Source organism: Cyanistes caeruleus, chromosome 7 (assembly GCF_971803275.1).
Source record: "Cyanistes caeruleus chromosome 7, bCyaCae1.hap1.1, whole genome shotgun sequence".
NCBI classification, from domain to species: domain Eukaryota; kingdom Metazoa; phylum Chordata; class Aves; order Passeriformes; family Paridae; genus Cyanistes; species Cyanistes caeruleus.
In genome coordinates this window covers 25172879-25193853 of record NC_141707.1, presented here as the reverse complement: position 1 = coordinate 25193853, position 20975 = coordinate 25172879, and the positions used below count along the sequence as shown (strand labels likewise).

General features: G+C 38.2%; 1 protein-coding gene across 17 annotated transcripts in view; it reads right to left on the bottom strand.

Moving 5' to 3' along the window:
- RBMS1 (RNA binding motif single stranded interacting protein 1) overlaps nucleotides 1–20975 on the bottom strand; it is a 339988-nt gene that overhangs the window by 57906 nt on the left and 261107 nt on the right. For 15 of the 17 annotated variants that reach the window (XM_086898568.1, XM_086898556.1, XM_086898564.1 and 12 more), the window contains one exon: nucleotides 4150–4325. In XM_086898568.1, the coding sequence (XP_086754694.1) occupies nucleotides 4150–4325 (176 nt within the window). The remainder of the gene's footprint in view (nucleotides 1–4149; nucleotides 4326–20975) is intronic. The other 2 variants (XM_086898563.1, XM_086898558.1) reach the window with 1 other exon arrangement.

Here is a 20975-nt window from a genome sequence, read left to right as displayed (position 1 = left end):
GACTTGGGTTAAGCCTCAAAGCTTGAATTCTCACCCAGAGACTGAGGATTGCCAGGAGGATGAAGGGTCTGCTGCATCATCCTCATTTAATGATGTAAATGTCACAAAAGGAGGTCTCTGAAGAAATAGCATTTCACCGACACAATGCTGCTGTACAGGCCAGCAAGTAAATCATAAGCAAGACAGTGGAAAGTGGAAAGGGCTTTGGAACCATGTGGCTTCAGCATAAAGGTCATCCTCAGCAAAGCACAGTGCTTAGGGAGAGCCTGGAAAGCACCTAGCAAACACGTCAAAGCAAGTTACAAATTCCTGACTGAAACTCCTAAGACCCAATCACGTAAATCCCTAATCAGATAAGCAGGCTCAACTATTTCAGTGAATAACTGGAATGGATTTAATCTTGTATCTTCAGATCCAGATATTCAATAAGTTAAAAGAAATTATTAAGAGTCACCAAATAATAAAGTATAGTTAAAGCCTAAATAGCATATTCAAAACCAACAGAAGAGCTGAAGAAAGCATAACAAGTATTGATATTCACACCAGGAGAAGGGAGTGCAATTAGGCATGGCTGAAGTAACCAGTGCTTCAGCAACCTTGTCAAACCAGCTCTTCATGGCAGAGGCTTGCTCAGCACAGCAGATCCCATGCAATGGCACTCTGTGGTTGTGAAAAGAAACCACACAGCAGAGTCCAGCAGCTTCCTGCAGGCTTTCCCAAACCTCACTGCCTCCTGTCCTCTGCTCCTGTCCTATTTAGCTGATTGCTCCTGTCCAGCCTCCCCCAGAAAAGGCAGGATCTGTGGGCCACCACACTGATTGCTTTGCCTACTCCCACATAGCTGATTGGAAGCTCTTATGGCCAGGACTGACTCCCATCGTGTCCCCCCAACACTCCTCTGGTTCTGGGCTGACTGTTATGACATCCTTGAGACAAACAATACCTACTTTAGTCCTCCCCACACTTCTGCCTCTGGCACAACTGATATGAAGAAATTAGTTTTCTCAATGCAGAACTGGAGTAGCAGGTTCAAGTTTGAATGAACTATTCAGAAACATGGCAGCTTCATTTTCCACACAAAAGCCAGTAATACGCTCTAAAAAGCAGCCATGCTCCCAAGCACTCACAACAAAAACATAATGTGCTCTTTTCAACTAGGAAAAGAGGAAAAACCTTCACCTCATAGAAAACCAGAAAGGACCAATCAGTTGAAGGTGGAGACAGATTTGTAGAAAAGTATAATGGCAAATTGTGCTCTTGCCAGGAAAATACTTTTCCACAAAGATGGTGAGTGTTTGTTCAGTGTTCGTAAACACTGCACAGCTGTGCTGCAACAGGAGAGCAAACCCAACACTTCCATAATTGATAAGGGGTTTTTCTAGTGATTCACCAAAAATAATTAAACAAAGTAAAAACATGGCCAAAATTAGCACTGCTGTCATGACAAGAACTAATGCAAATCCTGACTAAATCAAAGTCACAGTATAACAATCCCCCACACAAGAATTCTGTAGATTATTTGAGTTTGTATTCTGAGGGATTCTGTCAAAAGCAATTTTTCTCTACCATAAGCATAACTGAAAATAACTTTTCAGTAGAGTATATATACAAGTCCATGATGATCAGAATGAAAAATCTCTGCAGATGGGATGTTTCTGGTACTTGCAGTGACAATGATGTTTTTCAACCTTTATTTCCTCACATCACAGGTGTTTCTCTGTCTTGTCTGACATCAGCCAAAAGACACAAAACAAGCCAGTGACCTTTTTAAGCATATCCACCAAAAGCTGCTTATTGCCAACCAGCAAGATAATTTCTACAATATGCAGAGCAGCCTCTTTATCCATTCTTAGCATCAAGCACTGCAGTGGACACCTTCTTAGGATAGCAAGACCCACTCTATATGGAGAAAAGGAGCTAAAATTATTCTAAAAGACTCTCAGTAAAATCTTAGGAATTTGGAAAGAGCCGGAAAAATATTTCAGAGACCTGGGGTAAACAACAGTCTTTTCATTGGCTTATGTGTGTCCAAGATTTTCTTCTCCATTTATTTTGTATTATCTCAGCTTAAACAATGAACATGGCAGGTTCACTTTCAAGAATATCTTGCCTTTTACATCCTAGAAGCTTAGGCAGATTTATAAGAAGGAAAATGTTTCATCTGAAACTTCCCATGGTCCACAAAAGTGGATTACTGAGCTTTGATGAACAGGGAGAGCTGCCATTTCTATCTTACTGCTGGATCCAGTTAGCTGCTAAGGGGTTATGTTGTCCAACCTAAAGCTTCTGGACATCTCATTTGCTTCCTCAGCAGAAATTGAGTATTTTGAGACAGAATCTACTTTCCTCTTAAGTAAAATGCTTAGGAGGGAAATATCTCACAGGAATAAATGCCATGACATTCTAAGTTTGTAAATTCGCACCATAACTGATTTAACAACTTCATGTCTGAAGTTCTTGCCTGTTCTTTATTTATACAATTGATGCTCTTCCAACTACAATTATATATTGAACAGCAGCAACAAAATTGGTATCTTTGGCTATTTGAGAGGAAGGGGACCAGTTACAGCAAAGTATTGAACATACTTTTTTCTAGACTGTTCATGCATCAGTGACATCTGAGACTGTGCAAACCAAAATGTCTTCAGAAAGAGATTAAGGAGCTATAGTAACCACTGCACAAATAGTAGTCACTGGGGCGGCTCCAGTGCAAAATAACCTCACAGTTCTGTCCTAACATAACATGAGTGCACAGGCCAAGGTTTCTTCATCAGTTCAAAAGACAAAAACGGGAAGGAAAAATCTACTTCTGTAAAACATGCATTTGCAACTAAAATTCAAGTTACAAGAGGTCATTGTCACATGGGAAACTGTAAAAATGTTTAATTTATCAACAAGTCTTTTCACAGATTGATTCTATTCTCTTCTCTGCAAAACACAAGGACTTAATTTGCTGTTGGAGAAATGAATAAATTGAATTTTTTTCTTTAAAAAAATGATAGCAAGATGTTTTTATTATAATACTAAGATAACTTATATCTGACTACTACCCTGAAAGTCCAATTTTTTTTAAAAAAAAAAAATAGAAAATCTCCTTCTCCTTTATAAATGAGATATCAGATTTTTTGCAATATTCAAAACCAAAGGTACTTCACATAAATTTGGATCCAAAATTTAGAGGTTTTACTATCTATTTTTCTCGTTTTGTGCTCTATTTTTGCATATTTCTAGTTACTTATCTGCTAAATGGAACATAATTTTTTAAAAAATTTCAGACAGTAGAATTATGTACAGATCTTAATAATTTTTCATACAAAATGGATAGATATAAATATTTCTTATATGTAGTATTGAAGATTTAGCTGAGTACTTTTGATTTTAAAATATTCCAGACAGTGCACTATGAATTTCAGAAGTACTAAGGCATTTTAAAAATCCAATAAAATATTTAAGGCAGGTGATTTAAAACAGTGTATAAACAACCCAACTGTACAGTCTTTTGACACATAACCCATATTTGAAAGTAAGTGGCACATGCTGCTGTAAAAATTAAAAAACAGAACAAATAACTCTCACAAGCAAAATAATCTTATGTTAACATCAATGCCTAAAAGCCCTCTGCTAAACCAAGTCTACCCAGAACTTCAGCCATTAGAGAGGATTCTTATGTGGATCAGCTATTTCTAATTATAAAAATAACTGTGCAGTAACATACAGCCATAAATTAGTCTGGAACTAGGATAAGCCCTCAAATGCACATTGTAGTTTAATGATTCAGAACAATTATTTGAGTTTGTATCAACAGATTATCTTAGTAGTAAACAGAGGAGACCCTCTTTGCAGGCTCTCTTCAGCAAGTTTCACATTTAGGTTTTAATTTTATCTGTGATTTCAACAGCACTATGGGTAATCACAGCTTTTATGAAAGCAGTGGGTTGCTTCAGTTCACCATTGTATTCCCACTTTCCAAAGTATCAATCTTTTCTTTCTGATTGCCAACAAAGTTGAAACTTGCCACCATATCACAGCATACGGCTGTTTGTTTATGAATCTGGTTTTCTTCCCTCATAATCCAAACACTCATCTTGGATACCTACTATAAGCTTTTAAGGTATGAAATTAAAATTTACATTTAATAGCAGTACTTACGGTTGGCATAATTTTACCAGGTCCTGATCAGTGGTGTTTGGAGGCAGTGCTCTGATGTAAAGGTTAGTTTTACTTAATTGATCCCATCCTGAGTTGCTGCTGCTACTACTGTTGTTATTACTGCTGGTGGTGCTGGGACTAGGAGGAGCCATTGGGTGGGCTGGTACAATGGACTGCTGCAAAGGAAAAAGCAAGTTAGAGTAAAGAACAGGTAGCAAGCACAGCATGCACATCAGCTCAGCCTACAGCAGCCTGGTTACCCTTTGGAGCACTGTGCTCAAGAACCCACGGATTTTAAATACAACTGCTTTCACTCCATATTTGCAACAGGATTCACAGGCACATCCTAATATCTCCAACCACCATTTGATGCATGACACAGGGTCGAATTATGTATCACCTCCACTGAATATTACTCATAGGATTTTATCACTCTTCATTGTGTCATCTGATGTGAAAATGAAATAGGAACTATTGTTCCTCTAGGTTCCAGCAGGTACAAAGTTTATATCACTATGACTTCCAAATGTCAAATTGTGGCAGACACAAAGACCATGCTCTTTCCTTAATCTATCAAAAATACAAAAATAATTAGAAGCCTCTTTTCTATCTCTTCTGGCTTTTAGCGCTTCACACAACACTGCTAATATTTTCTTAGAGATAGAGAAGGAGCACAAATAACTTAAGGACCTGATTTCAAATGAATGGTGTGCCTTGGGAGAACTTTCATACTGTCTCCATATTTGTGGATTACTTCACAATTGTCAAGAAAAAGGCTCTATGTATTGGTAAAAAAATTCAAGTTTCAAAAGGAGAAAAGCACATAAGCTCTTCTACCTACTCCTCAAGGTATCTAACATTATTGCTCTTAAAATCAGACCCCAAATAGAACATAAAAACATCCTAGAGGAAAATCTGCAGTACGGAAATCATTTGCATTAAGAGCAGTATGGCAGGGCACTGTACAAAAAGTACTGTGAACGTGTCTGTGGTGTTGTAAGAGAGGAATACTTAAAAAATATACTAGAGAATGGAAGTTGCCTGTAAACATCTTGTGACTACACGGTTTTCACTGACAAAGTGGCTGCATGTGGCCCCTTTCCTACAAAAGCCTGAGCTTCCACCACAAACTCAAGCGAAAAAAGCGCCCTCTGAATGCAGAGGAAAGGCACAGGAGGGGGAAAAAATTACAATGGAATATAAAGTGAGATATCAATGTAGACTCACTTGATCCCAACCTAGTGCCAACCCTCTTCCTTGGATTAGCACAAACAGTTGTATAGCCGCAAACAGAACCAAAAAAATGAACTTCCCTGATCTGGTACATCACATGTGGGCTTTGCACTTCGCAAAACCTTTGGCTGTCACAAGGCAGGGAGCGAGAACGTGAAGGCAGAGAGGAAAGGATTAGAGTTTACCTCTGTTTAAAACACCCATGAAACTACACACAAGAAAACACACAAAAAAAGCAAATCTATTTTGGAAATAACCTCAAGAAATTGGAATGGAAGTGTGAGTGGGAGAAAAGTACAAAGGCATGCCTTATATCAGATACTTTATGGTAATTATGTGTTTCTTTTTTGTGTTTCCCTAGGAAGGTTTTGAAACCTTCCAATTTGGCAAGTTGCAAAGTTTATTATGCAGCTATAATGGCCTGGAACAGCCAACTGCAAGACTTGCTATAAAATCAACACTGATAAGCAGTAACATTGCTGCTGCCTAATTTAATTGAACTAAAAATTACAAAAATGCATGAAATACATTCCTGATCATTTAGCATTTCAAAACTGAATATCAATATTTAATTGCCATAGGGTTAGAGATTTTTTTGTTGTTTTGGTTGTTTTAATAAAGATTTTTAGAAATATCAAATCTCTTCCAAAATATTTATATGTGGAATTGAAGCATTGATCTAGAATTTCTTCCAGGGAAAAAGATTAAATGCTCCCTTCCAAGTCTGCAATGGAAACATTGACGGATTTTAACAATAGCAGCACAAGTCAGTCTGTCAGACCACTCTGCTTCCAGTAATGCCAGGCAATTATTTTTAGGGTTACAAGCAATGCAGAATGACAGAGCAACTAGTTTCAAAACATTTTCACAACAGAATAAACTTAGTCTGGCACAGTGATATTCTCTTCTAAAAGCCTTCAGTGAAGTTCTCAAAATGCAAACAGTGATCAAATGCAAAACTGCTCTGTTCATGGTTTCAAAATGTGCACCAGAAAACTCAACATACACATATCTGTCTTCATCTAAACTGGTAATTACAAATGAAGGCTAAGAGCCTCTATTAAGTTTTTCAGTATCTTCAGTTTGGTTTTGTTTTTATTTCTTACAGAGCTTTCCCCTTAAAATCTTTGTTTTTCTATGTTATGAAGAACAGGAGTTTTGTAAAATCTTGTCACCAGCTGGCCAAAACAGGAGAGGAAAATGTGTGTCTGTGTGTAGAGAGAGCAGGAATCCTAATTCTGTCTGTCTGTAAAACATAAACACTCCATTCTGAGAAATTTAAACTTCTATTTAAACATTAAGATGTTCTAGTGCTAGTGGTCACATTTGAACATGATGGGAATGTAAATGGGACTATACTTGTCTTCCTAAGTTTACAAACAGAAGGTTTTTCAGTGCTTCCAGAGAGACTCATACCTTTGCAACACTTAAAGGCTTTACAAAACACATGTGCTGGGTGTCCTGCAGCTCTCAAAGCTGCAACCCAATGACAGCCAGCCATTAAAGGGACAGTGACATATTAAACCATACAACTAAAACACGTTTTTTACATTAAAGCTTTAATTTTAAAACCTGAATCACTTTTTCCGCTCTGTTCCTCATCGACCACTACTTATAAAAACTAAATTATAGAGGTCCCTCTGTTGTTCAAAGGGGCCTTTTTTTCCAGTTGCTCTTGCTGCAAAGGCTTGGTTGGCAGTGCAGCCTCGAGGCCATGACCGCGCTGGCGGAGCCTCCTACGCTGACGGCGCAGGCCAGGAGCAGAGTTTGTCTGCTGGCACAGTTGCATCACCTCCCCAAACAACACTGGCCAGGCCGATAAAAGCTCTCCTCTGCCTGCACAGCTGCATCCACACCTGGGCTTTTGCCAACATATTGATGTCAGCGAGGATGTATGACTTTTTTCCACACCCCTGGCTGATACACAGTGCTTTGCTGGCAAGACATTTTGCAGTGGAGACCTGGCCAAAATTTGGGGTTGTTTGTTTAGAAACAGCTTTCACAAACCTTAACTGAGTGCTTTGTCTTAAACCTGAAATCAAATTAGAAAAGTTTTTGTTTACAAACTGTAGTTTCTGCTAAAAATCCGTATCAAAATCAAATAATATCAAAAGCTGTTCTTAAGTTTTTACTATGTGGACCTCACAATAACTCACAATATTGCAACATATACAAAAATACATTTATTAATTTTTCTTCATAATCATTGCATCTTAAATTAAAACATAGAACTCAAGGACAGGAGGAATGAATGTAAGCAACAGACCATTATTTCTTGTGACAATATTCCCATTCACAAGAAATACCACTGTCACACTGGTTTGCCATTTCCTCCTTAGTTTTCACTCCAAAAGGTAATTAGTGATCATTCTTTTTACAAAGCAGTTTCTTTCATGCCATCTTCAACAAATATCTAAGCCAAAAAGGCCAGTGACAGAATAATCAGCCCATCCAGTCTATGATCTCCCCAGCCCATTCTGGAGCCAGCTGTGAGGAGCTCCCAACACCCTGCCTGATCTCTGAGGCACCTTCCCTCCAGCTCTCCACAGCCATGGGAAAACCACAGGTACTTCTTAGGAAAAGCTCGGTGACTGAACAGTCCCCATGGAGGGCCTTAAAACAAGGAGAATTGTCTGCCTGTGTTTTATTCTCAATATAAACCCCAAATGGGAATAATTGCAAGTACTGAAAGCCAGCTGGTGAATATACTCATCTTATATGAGCCATTCCTGTCTTTTCTTATAAACCATTCAATGCTTAAGGACTGCAAATGAGTCAGAGCAGGATTTTGTCTACCAAGGAACAGAAGAATCTCTTTACTGTCAACAGATAAAAAAAGGACACCAAACTAAAACAGAATAACCCCAAGAAATTCCTTGGGGACTGAGAGATACTGATCCCTGCTGCCTCTAGACTACAGAATTCCAACAGAACTTCAGCAAGCAGAAGATAACTTGGACAATGACTGTCCCAAAACAGAGTATAATCATTACAGTAGCAATCCATTTAAGTCTCTAACTTTGGCAATAAAAGCATGCATATAAAGTTACATAACATGCTAGCATTCAATTATGAGTTTAATCACTCAGCTAAAATTCCTAATGGGAAAAGTACCATGACTTTTAACAACAGAGTTAGTTCTCACACATCTACTCTAAATTCAAACCATAAATTGCAGCATACATTAACCATCAGATTTAGCCAGAATTGCTACTTGGATCATCTCCTAGTACCAAAATCTCATCAGCAGTGTTTCCCTAGCTTTGTTCAGGTGACTAAGCCACAGGCACCTGCTCACCCTGCCTGACTTTGCCTAACCTCCCTGATTTTGAAAGCAGCACCTTCAGTAACTGGCACCTTATATAAAAATTACTACACTTTTTTTTTTGTGGATGTATGCAACAGTGAGAAAAAGTAAATTAAATCTGGATTTATTTTTTGTTAAATTGGGGATTGCCTGTTTGTTTATTAATCTACCTAACACTTTAGGTTAGAAAGAGCTTTACATGTACAATGAAAGCAAGGGCTCAGGAGAATAGAAGATACCATACCTAGTGAAGCAAGACACTGCAACACATTGTGCACAGCTTAGGAAATAGGAACTCATTTGGAATTAAATTATGTCTGCAGCAGAAAGAAGAACTCCAAGTGTTCAACAGAAATGAGTACTCATGGATGAAGACAGTTGCTTTATTACCCTTTTTTAAATAAGGAAAAATTAAACCTTGATCACTTATTCAGAGACAGCAAAGTGACAGTTGCAGCAGAGATGCCATTTTGAGTGTCCTGCACAATTCTGTTTCATGGTTTTCCTCATCATGTCTGAAACATCACAGCAAGCAACACTGAATTTCTGGAGGCCTCTCCAAATTCAATTCTCAGTGGACATGAGTCAACCAGCAGAAACTGAAAGCTTTGCTGCTATTTTACTCACATCTTCTGCCTTAGGGTAGCTTCTCCAACTGTTCTCCTTTAGTCTGTAAGCACTTGTCACAGGAAGATCAGCAACCAAATCTAAGCATTTTCAGCATGATACTAGTATAAAGAGTATCTCAGAAGCTCCAGACTTCTGTGGAAAATCTCCTCAGACAGGAAAAACCCTGATACCTGCCCCCTTTTTCTCCTTTAAACCACTGACCCTAACTTCTCTTTGCACAGGTAGAAAACATGATCTCATAGTGAGAGTCAACAGGACTATTCCAGAAAAGGCTGGTGTACTGCATAAGGCAGAAACTATGGATACCGTGTTTTGTGATCAGACAGAGCTATTTCCATAACCAGCATGCAAGCCTATTCCATATTTCTTTAGGTGGTGATGACAGGTATTAGTGGTTCAGCCACATGGAGCAGAAGCAGCTGCTGGGAAGATGTGGGACCCTGAGGGTGGAGGTTGGCATCAGGCAAAGGCTCTGTGTGTTACAAAACAACACAGGCAGACCAGCAGCACCTGGAGATCCAGCCCTGTGTTTCTCCCAAAAAACGCTCTAAATGTCCCATATCTTGGTATAAAAGAACTATGTCCAGAATACTACAGTTGGAATTACAGCAATGATAGACAGCAATAAATAGGATGAAAAATAAGTAATCAAGGAAAAAATGTATCACACTGAACAGGGAAGCCCCTTTGCCTTAATAAATAAGTTTTAGGAGGAGCTTTGCAGGAGAAAAATATATGGTTATACCTGTATGCTACAACCAAGTCCTCCAAAAACCATTTTTCTAAATAAAGATAACAGTCTTTTCCATACAAAAAGGAAACAAAACCATAGGTGGATATCATTCTGCATCTATGAAGATACTAATAATAAAAAGCTATTTTCACTCTAACATTTGTGTTCAGTCAATATTTTTTTTCTTCTTTATTGTACTTTAACTAATTTGAACCACTTTGCCAGAAAGAAAGAAGTTTCTGGCAAAATCCAGGGAAGCAGTTAATGCATTTTTTCTGACCATTTAAAGAAGCCCTTCCTTGAAATACAGAAATGCATGAATGAGTAGGTAGCTTCTCACAGCTTTCTTTTTAAAATATCTTCATGAAGGGTGGCTCTATCAGCAATGAAACAAGTCAAAGTCTAGCATAAACCCCTAGTCACGGCTCAGATGCTCCTAAAAATTTCACCTCTAGACTCTTCTGATTATAACCCAAGTTCATTCCCCACTGAGCTGTTTTGCTTCCTTTCTTCAGATCTTACAGCAACATAGCAGGACTGAACCTGTTCTCACCAGAAAGCAACAATTACTAAAACCAGAAAGTACTGAAGCAAACCATTCCAGCTTGTTATAAACTGTCACATTTTCATATTTTGACAGGAAATGGAACCAGTATTATTTAAATTGTTAAATTATTTAAATTATTAAAGCTCAATGCAACAGCAATCTTCTGCTAGTAATGAGAGAAAGCTCAAAATCTATCTATATCCTTTCTATGAAGACACTTGAAGAATTGTGAGCATAATCCTGGCCACGCTGAAGTATATGACAAAACCCACACTGATGCTTCTGAACAGATTTTTTTCTCCAAGAACAGAGTGTGGGGAATTTTTTATTGTTATTACTCAAGAAAAAAAAGCTTTCTAACTTGGAGCTGGCAGGCAAGATGCTAGAAATAAAGCAAGCAATGACGGCAAGAAACTCCTTCTGGTTCAGGTAGCTCTTCTAGTCTGTGATAAATGAAAAAGCTTCAAAATTCCCAGGGACTCACTTATTCCATTGACTTTATCCCTTGTCAGGGATTTTTCAGTGCTCCACTGACCGATTCCCCTAATTCAAAGACAAAAAGTGCAAAAAAACCCTAGCCACACTGCAGCACAAAAGATATCCCAAAGGACAACAAGGGGAGTGCTGAGCTGGGCTACATCCTGTTTCTTTCCAGATGCCTTTCCCCTTCCACCTGCTCATCGTGAATCACAGCGTCTGTCTTCCCTCTCAGTTTTATACCTGGATTTCCTGGACAATCCCCTGAAACAATACCTTGGTACCATGCCCTAGCCATGACAGAATTATAGACACATATAAAGCAAAAGATTTAAGTTTCTGAAATATGAACAAGCTTCAGCAATCAAACAGCTAGGCCACATTAAAAGAATCTAAAAAGAAAGTGAAGATGCTGAAGTACCCAAAGAAAGAGAGCATGGTACTAAGATCTACCAGACAGACAAAAAAGCACGTATATTGTTTTTGTGGTTAGCCCTTCACTGAGCAGCAGACACAAAAGAATTCACTGCCAACTTCTTTCTTGAGTCTAGTACATACACAGGCCTATTTTCTTCAGTGAAACCAGCCAAGGCTTTTGCTCAGGATCCAGAAAGCACAGAGTACTGAATATCTAGACTATGTTGAAGTTTTTGTTCCAGCCTGAGGATTCAAATTACAATTAAAAGAAAACATCCATTTTCAGAGAGGTGTAACTTGCATACTAATGGTTTATGCAAGCACCTGAAAGGTAGCAAGCCCAGTAAGTGACATCCAAATAATAAAAAATTTCTCTCTTGCATTATACATCTCTTGGTACATATTAATACCGGTGTATAAAATCTTACAATATTCTCCACAACAGGAAACATTCAAGATACCCTTGGTAGGAGAAATGCTTCACCTGAAACAGCAATTAACTTAGAAACTCCTGGGTCCTGGACTAGATCAACATCAGAGCCTGCAAATCACATACAGCTCACAAGCACTTCAATGGCAGCTCAGAGGACAGTACTCATGGAATGAAAGTAAAAAATTATTCAATAAGCTTTTCGTTAGCATTAAGAGGTTCATAGTGGTCCCTTCTCATTGTATACAGGACTCTGCTTTAGCATTTATTAAACATTTATTAAAATTACCTCCATTTAAAAACTCCTCAGATGTCAGAGTACTAAGATCTGAAAAAAAGTAATATGTATTATTCTTTGACTGCACTTAGGGTGTAATGGGAAGAAATGTATTGAAAATGAGAGACATGGCTTTATCCTGGATATTTTTTGGCTCCCTTGTAGGAAAATACAAGAGAGCAGGTAACCATTTCTTTAAGTAAATCCCACAAAAGTAAGCTCTGCCAGTGAGACTCCTGCACCACATAAGGCAGTTACTTCTGTTCAGAGGACGGATTCTCATTAGAAGAATGCTAATCTCCAGCTCTACTGCTATTTGATCAATTTCTTTGTCATTATCTGTTGTGAACTTTTACTGCCAGCGCCAAACAGGGCCATGGACAATATTCAGTGTGATCAAAAACATGCTACTTTCAAGAGCTTCTATTTTTTAATGGTTGTAGGTAGTTACATTTTTAATTTCATAAAGCAGTAAATATAGCAACTCTTAACTATTAGGGATGCCATCTATCACTATTTTGGAGGTTAATCCTGCTAAGTCAGCTAAGCCAAATATCTCATGAAACTGGTCAAAAAGCAGCAGAGTATAGATACAGACACCTTGGTTAATTCAAGAACTGCCTGAATACCTGTATAACAAAAGCTGAAAGTACAGATAAAAAAAAAAAAATTATGTTAAGAATGTTTGGACAGTCTAATTCTTAAAAATAATAGAGAAGGAAATGCTTTTTTTGGAAAAAAAAAGTTTAAAACTCTGCACAGAAGTTTCTGAAGCATTATTTATTCTTCTTCCATATTATATTAGACTTTAGATTTCTGATAAATCCATGCAAATATTGTTTCTTACTTAAAAAGCACTGCAGATTTTATGATGCACAACCAAGAATTTTGCAGCTTTTTAAAAATTATTTTTATACTTCTTTTTCCTTTTTTATTATTTTCAAAACTGTTGGCTCTTCCCCCAAAAAACCACAATGTCACCATTCTGCTCATCTGGCTATCCTATCCACCCTCCCTCCATAGACAGCAATTATAGGATAGGAATGGCACCACACTGAAGATGCATGTCAAAAGAAGCATCTGCTTTTCTGGCAAACTCCACATTGTTGGTGGCATTGGAATTATTGCTATACTGTTTGTCACAGGGTTAGACCACAGATGGCTCTTTTGGCTGACATGGGATCCGCTATGTCATTTTCTGTTTATTCAAGTTAAATAAATTGAAGAACTCGCGCCTGACCGTGCACGAGGGAGTCAATTCCTATCAAAATCCCTTTGTCTGTGATTGCTGATTCCTTATGGGCAGCATACTGCACCCAGCGTAGCAGCAGCATTGTTACAGTGAATCCCTCCGTTCTATTCTTAAGAAGAGAATGTGTGCTCTTCCTGGTAAGGCCATTACACAAGTATTTGATAGGTAGCCCAGTCTATTCCTGCTGCTTTCTTTGACAACATCGATGGAACAGATGAGGCAGCTGGCTCTGGACCTTTCTTCTGCATTCCTAAATCTTAATCTCCCTGAAAGACCACACCCTCTTCACCACAGCCAGCATCTGCAGCTGTTGGAAAGGTGGCACATCAGTCAAAAAAAGAGTAGAAAAAGCCACTTTTATAAGATTTCATCATCAAGACAATATGGACACCCCTATGAAAAGGCTCTTTGGGCTGCACAATTTATGCTTCGAGTACAGATCACTTTGGATATTTTATCTTTCCTACTCACTTGCAAATGTTTTTCCTTTTCTACATGTCTCCAGGCCTAATTAATGTAATCAGCAAAGAACAAGCTGGTGTAAATACATTTCCTGAGTGCAACACAAAGGTTACTGTAATTTGGATACCAAATTCTGCTGCTCTGCAGCTTGTTATGTGCCTATGTCAAGTTACAGTTGAACCAATTTCAGTGAGAACAGCAACTTCCATCACTTTCCATGGGAATAAATTACTCCTCCATGATCTGAAGAACAGGAAAGCATATTCAGAGCATCACTGTCCTTTACTCTACTGCAATTATTTCCAGAGTCTTTTACAGTATTTGCCATAGAGTTGAGGTCAGCATGACCTGTGCTGGACTGAAAGTTCCATTCATCTTTCTGCTCCTCACTTCTGAAATTCCAGTAAGTGTCCTCATGGTTTTAATATTCTGCAATATGATAAAATACAGCAGATACAACTCATTATAATCAACACACTGAAACAGGACATGTACAGGATTGCTGGTTAAGGATTAAAGCAAATCTCAGGTATAACTAGGAAAGTACACACCAAATTCAAGAAATACTAACAGTGTTAAATTTATCAGGTTTTCATAACCCACTGCCTTGTGAAGAAAAAAGGAAGGACAAGATACTTTTACAATTATTTCAGCAAAGGTTGAAGTGACTATCAACTAAATTTCATCTAGGAGTTTGTTCTAAGTTGTCACGGTATTTTGACATTCATGGAGTCCACATATGAGACTATGTTGCTGCAAGTGGTGTATGCATACACACACACATATCATATATATTTGTTATTTATGTATTTATTAATTTTTATATTTTTATATATATATAGTCTGACATTGAACTTGTAATTTGCTGTGGGAGAGTGACCACACCTCCATAAACGTGATTCTCCTCCATAGCAAAGCCACCAAACTGAACAGAAGCAGACAGGTGCTATTAAATTAGCAATACTTTTAAAACGCAAGCAAGATCAGCAGAAACGTTTTCAATCATCAGACTGTTTATGTAAGGAGTTGTTAGTTTTCTGCACTTGCACATATTGACCTAGTTCTACTTTTACCCAGTGGTTCTGCACTCATTTGCACAAACTGAAAATCTGTCCAGAAGTTTTATAAATTTCAGCATCGCATAAAACTGACAGACCAGAAGAGAGCAGTGTATAATGTTGGCAAAACTTCCCTACATAGGGCTTTTCCATAGAGCACCAGGGAGCAAACTCTGCTCGGTCTGCATGCTACAACACGTACAGCAAATTTCTTTGGATTGTAACGAGACTGCGTGTAGCATGTATGAAACTGCAAATGACATTCCCAAAGTCTTCTAAATGACTCCCAACACTCTACGTGGTTTCCTAGAATAAAACATAGAAGCTCAAATCTCATTAGAAAATAACTGGAGTTTAACTTCATTGCTTCCAAAAACATTTGCCTCCTGCATCATTTCCCATTTGGGAGTGAGTGTGGTCTCAGTACGGGCACCTGGCTGCAGTGCCTGCAGCGAGGGTGCGACACAGCAGCACACTTACCCAAGATTCTCATTAATTCAACTGTATCAGCACAGTTACACACACAATGACACCTCCAGGACAGACAAGGTCTAATCTGTGTTCCCATGGAAGGCAATGAACACTGCAGTGCTGTAAGTTGGCTAAAGAGATCTGAAGTAAAAGTTGAAAAAAAACTGTGTGCAGGCAGCACCAAGGACAACTGTATCCAGAATTCTGGGACCAATGGACATCATGTTACTTTTGACATTTCTCAGAGATGATCCTGCACCATTAGAGAGCCATACTAAAGCCGACCACATCCAACCTTTTTGGCCAAATGTTCGCTACAGCATATCCAGCATAGACGACATTAAAAGTCCATTTTCTCCAGTAATGTATTACATCATACAGTCACACACAGGATAACCTGTGCTCTTCAGGAAAAAAGGAGTGGCCTGTCATGCCCAGAAGAATCTGTACAACTTTCTTCTATGTAGCACATAGAAGATTTACACCCATGAATACACTACAGGCATTATAGGACAAATTACAATCAGTTTAGCACAGCAAAAGCAGCTATGTTTAACTCTTGGGAAAGATGGAAACAAGAACAGCTCAGCCAGCCAGTGAATGGTTCAGACAGATACCTAACACCACCTTTCCTGCAGCTGTTATTACTACAGAAAATGCTGCTAAAATGCTACAGACAACTCAAGAAGTTTCCAGTTGATCAGGAAACACTAGCAGCAGAAAATGTAGCTTGTAAAGTAAGAAAGTAATCATTTTTGTCTTTAGATACTTACAAAATCCTAACCAGCTTGGTTAGGATTGGTTTAGCTGCCTAGAAATTAGAGGGAAGCATTTTCTGCTCACATTTCCCATCAGTACATCTTTTTTGTCTCCCAGTACTCAGTGGCTACACCCTCCGACACATTTTTCTCTCTCTCAATGGACATTTTTTATGCACAAGAGTGAAAAAGGAGCATTGCTTCATTTCTTTAAGGAGAACTTTAGATGTTACAGTAATACAAAAATCACTTGCTTCATTACCAGAATGCTTAATGGAGTGGTCACTTTTCCTGCATCATTTCAGGGAACTGGGACTAGGATACTCCAGAACACAATGCTTAGTGTAGTACAAATACTATTTAATCCTATTCAACTTGGATCAAGCAGGGCTTGTTAGCATTTGCTCAGCATCAGTCTCAACAGATCCAGGCTATTTCTAGCAAAACCATTCTGTTATTTAATGAAAGCCAGTTTGAGCAGCATGTCTACATCCATGGCTTAGAGAAGCTGATTTTAGGCCTGTTTAAAGCACAAAGTTGCTGAACATTCATTTAAGACAATCTGTGAGTGAACTCTTGAATTTTAAGCCCTAGCAAATAGGAACATGACACATTTAAATTAGTAGTAGCCGTAGGAAAGGAATCTAACCAATTAGTAAATCTAATCCTCTTTATGTGAAGTTATGAAAAATGTAAATATTTTCCTAAATGCAAGTGATCAAGGGCACACAGATGAGAAGGAGTTCTTTCATACATTAAGGAAATTCACTACAATACTGTGAACACAACAAATCTGGGGACTTGATGAAACACAGCAAGGAGTTTGCTAAAATCAGCACAGCAAAATCCAGCACATGAGCCTACTTTTATCGATTGCAGTCTGCTTCTCCTTACAAATAAGGAAAATGGTATTCCTTCAGTAGGATGAAATTCTCAAAGTTGTAAAGGTAGCCCTTCAATTAAAGCTGAAGATTCATCCATGAAAACAAGAGCAATATTTCCAAGGGCAGGTAACTTCTGGTGGAGCTCCCTAGTAGATGCACGTTAGGAATGATTCGTCTGCACTGATCTTTGATGGCCTGAACATAGCATCAGGTCAACTTAGAACAGCATGGAAAGCTGAAATCTTTCAAACATCACTGACTGGGTGTGTTAACATGGAAATTCAACTCCTGATAAAGTTGTCAAGTAGAAACTGCACTTTCTGAGATGTCTAGGATGTGCAGATAGTGAAAAGAGCGGTATAGGGATGTCAAAAAGCTTTAAGACAGGTGGTTAGATCTGCTGGTCTGATAAAATGGCTTTGGTGCAGTACCAAATAAAGAACAAAGATGGTTTTGCTGGTCCTGCTGGCAGCTCAGCTTTCAAGTCAACCTTTCCCCCAGTTTGGCTGAAAAGATCCAAGTGCAGCAGGGGCAATTGTGGAGCCACAGACCAAGATGGCAGCTCAAGGAATAGCTATGGTTGGCATTACTCCAAAAAAACAGCATCCTTGCCCCTATGGCTTTTTACTCTTCCTCCAGGTGTCTCCCCCTTGCTCATCAAAATAACAAGGAGAATTTTAAAAAAAAAAAAAAAAAAAAAAGGAAGTTCAGACTGTTTAATTTGTTTAATTTACCAATGGTGCTGACTCATGAAAATGGTAACAAAACAGCACTAAGGTGTCAAACAATCTGGAACTAACTCAATGTGAGTTTTTCATATACAAAGCAAGACAACTGCAGCAAACACATGTGGTACCTCTGGCTGAGTCTTACAATTAAGGCAACAATCAACATGCAGAAACCTGTCAGCTAAAAGTAAGTGAAATCCTGTGTACATAACACATGCAGCAATGCTGCTCTGGCCTTAGGGTCAGATTTTCCTTACAGCCTGATCTGAAACAAACCCAAGTCAGTCTTTTCTCATTCTTTAAAGGATGATGTTTTGGTAGATGCTTATCACTTCTTAGATCCAATATTTCTGATTGCTGACTTTTTACAAATGACAATCTTGTCCAAAATCCTTGTGCATCAAATTAAAAAAAAAATCCACGTTATTACTTTATCATTTCCTGTTCTTTATAGTTGCAATTTTTATTGAATCACACAAACAGAAGAGTTGTTCTAAGTCACTTCCACAGCTTTCATCAATTTTTATTGCATATTGTGTTCTTATTTAAAATTTCACTCTTGCTTTGAACAAAGAAACAATTTTTTTTTTCTTTTGCAAACCACTGTTCTAACTTCTGCAGCTACTTTTTAAGTCAGATTTTAAAATCTGAGAGAAAAGCAGTTTTAAGTGGTTAAGAATATCATTCAGATGTCACAAAGTCAAGCCACACAATATGATGTATTCTAAAAGTAAAATGTTCATGACTTCACAGTGTATGATAGTGAACAATCCCTTTTAGACCCAGAAACTTAGTTCTGAAGATGAATTACAAAGATTTAGCAGCTGTATGCTAAGCAAATGCAGGATGCCATTCCTTGGTGCATCCAAATAGCTGCTGGGGGAATGTCTGACTGCACAATGAATCATTGTCAATTCTGAAATGAGAAAACACAAGAATTAGATAACACCTAGGAAAGCTTCCAGACATACTACTAATACAACATTAATAATATATGAGAAATTCAACTGCCAGGCAGAACTGGTCATGGCAGTGCAGGTAAGAGTCTGACTCAGACATGTGAGTGGCTACAGCTACAAGCACAGATGATTTAAGGAGCATTCACAGTGACCACCAAAGTGCTCAGGAGCCCCAGCAGCCAGCATCAGCACAGCTGGCACAACAGCTGCAGCAGCTGTGGGAGACAGCCCACACCACCTCTGGGTGGTGAAGGGACACGTGGCTTGAACCATATCTGGTGCTATGTATGGATAGATGACAAACACTAGTCAGGAATAAACCGGTTCATTTGGGCACAGAGCCCAACTCATCCACAACTATAACAGTCATGTTCTTACCCTTGGTACAAGAATTCAGCTGAGGATTCATACCTCTGAATGCACCAGAAAGTAACAGATGAAGGAAAATACTTCTAGTAAGTACATCTGGAATTGATAATTAACTTTAAAACACTACAGGGGAAGTGGAATCTGCCTAGCCAATGGCTAACTTTTTAAGATAAATTAATCACTTGTCTCTGCTTACTGCACAACCCCAGTGCTCAGCAACTGCTTTCAGGTTTGTCTTACACTCTGGACAATTTCAAGGAATCACATTTTCAATAAGTATGTTCAGGTGCACTTTTCTTAGCAGTAATTCTACCTTTGCAGTTTATCCAACTGCACAGCAGTTGTATGTTTAACACTAACAACCTTGTACACCAGCATTTGTTCACAAGTCACTGTAGATTTAATGACCATGTATTGCATTTCCTTAAAAAAAAAAAAAAAAAAAAAAAGAGAGAGACCAAAAAAACCCAAAACAAAACCAAAAAACCTCCAAATATTTGAATTTTGAATTTATGCAATTTAATTGGATTTCAAAATTCAAATGGAACAACAAAATACAGGAACAAGGACTTCCCAGTTTAAAAAAAAAAGGGGGGGAAAACACTCTAAACCCTAAGGAAGTGCATTTCATAGGAAAGATAAGGCCATAAAACCACTCAAGATAACTAGACTAAACTTCTGTAAAATCTAAGCCACTGAACTTCAGGGAGTTATTCCTGTTCTCAGTAATATTTTCATGGTTGACTGCCTTCCTGCCCAAGAAACATCTGCTTAGAAATAAACTTACCTATTGCTAACAGTAAACCAACCTTTACTCTTCAAAAACTACTTTTATATAGTTTCAAGAGTCCAGTTTCTTACCAAAATGAACCTTGCCATTGCTGTATCTGGAAATAGCAATAATAGCATTCAGATTAATGTTCTCATAGACCATAAAGAAACTACTTAGTACGTGACAGGCAGAACTTGAACACAGTTGTATCAGTCCAAATAATCTGCTCTATCCTGAGCTTCAGGGGATAGACAAACATAGACATTATGTAGGTATGTGTGCATGTGCATATAAATAATTTTTTTCAATATATTTGGTCGTAATTGCTGCAGTATTTGAACCACTTGCAGGTGTCAGTATATTTCTGTGCAAAATCTGAGATGTAGGAAACTAATATTAGCAAGTACCTTTTGAAGAGTCAAACCTTAATGATTTAGTCAAGATTATCCGAAATATTAGTGACAGGATCATTTTGAACTTCAGGTCACCATCTTAATCCTTATGAATAACCTTTATGGCTGTGGCTGACCTGGGGCTTTTACTATTACCCAGGACAATGACACAACACAGCGCTTATTTCAGGGAATGAAGAAGGTAGAAATGGATTTAGTCATTTTCAAAGAAGGTCAACAGAGAAGTGTCACACCAAAATAGGTCTTTTGATAGAAGGATAAGACACATAGATAGGCTAGCAGTTTCTTTACATCATCTAATATACTGAAACACAAAATGATACATTAATAATACTGAAACAATAATAAAGTTGCAGCAGAAACATTAAACCAGAAAGCACCAAATTGTCACGAGCTTCAGAGCAGGGAATTCCCAACAACTTACCAGAATACCTAAAGAACAGTTATGTGAAAAGCCAGAGTGCCCTTTATAATGACTGCACCAGTCTACAGCCTTTAGTGACTTCTGAGACCGCGACACTCCACACCTGACAAATCTAAGAACAGTTTGTTTGATGGCAATCTGACAAAGTCTGCTTCCAAAGTTAACATGATTTTGTCACTACAGCAATTAAAATATTGACCTAATGCTGAAACAATGACTTCCTTA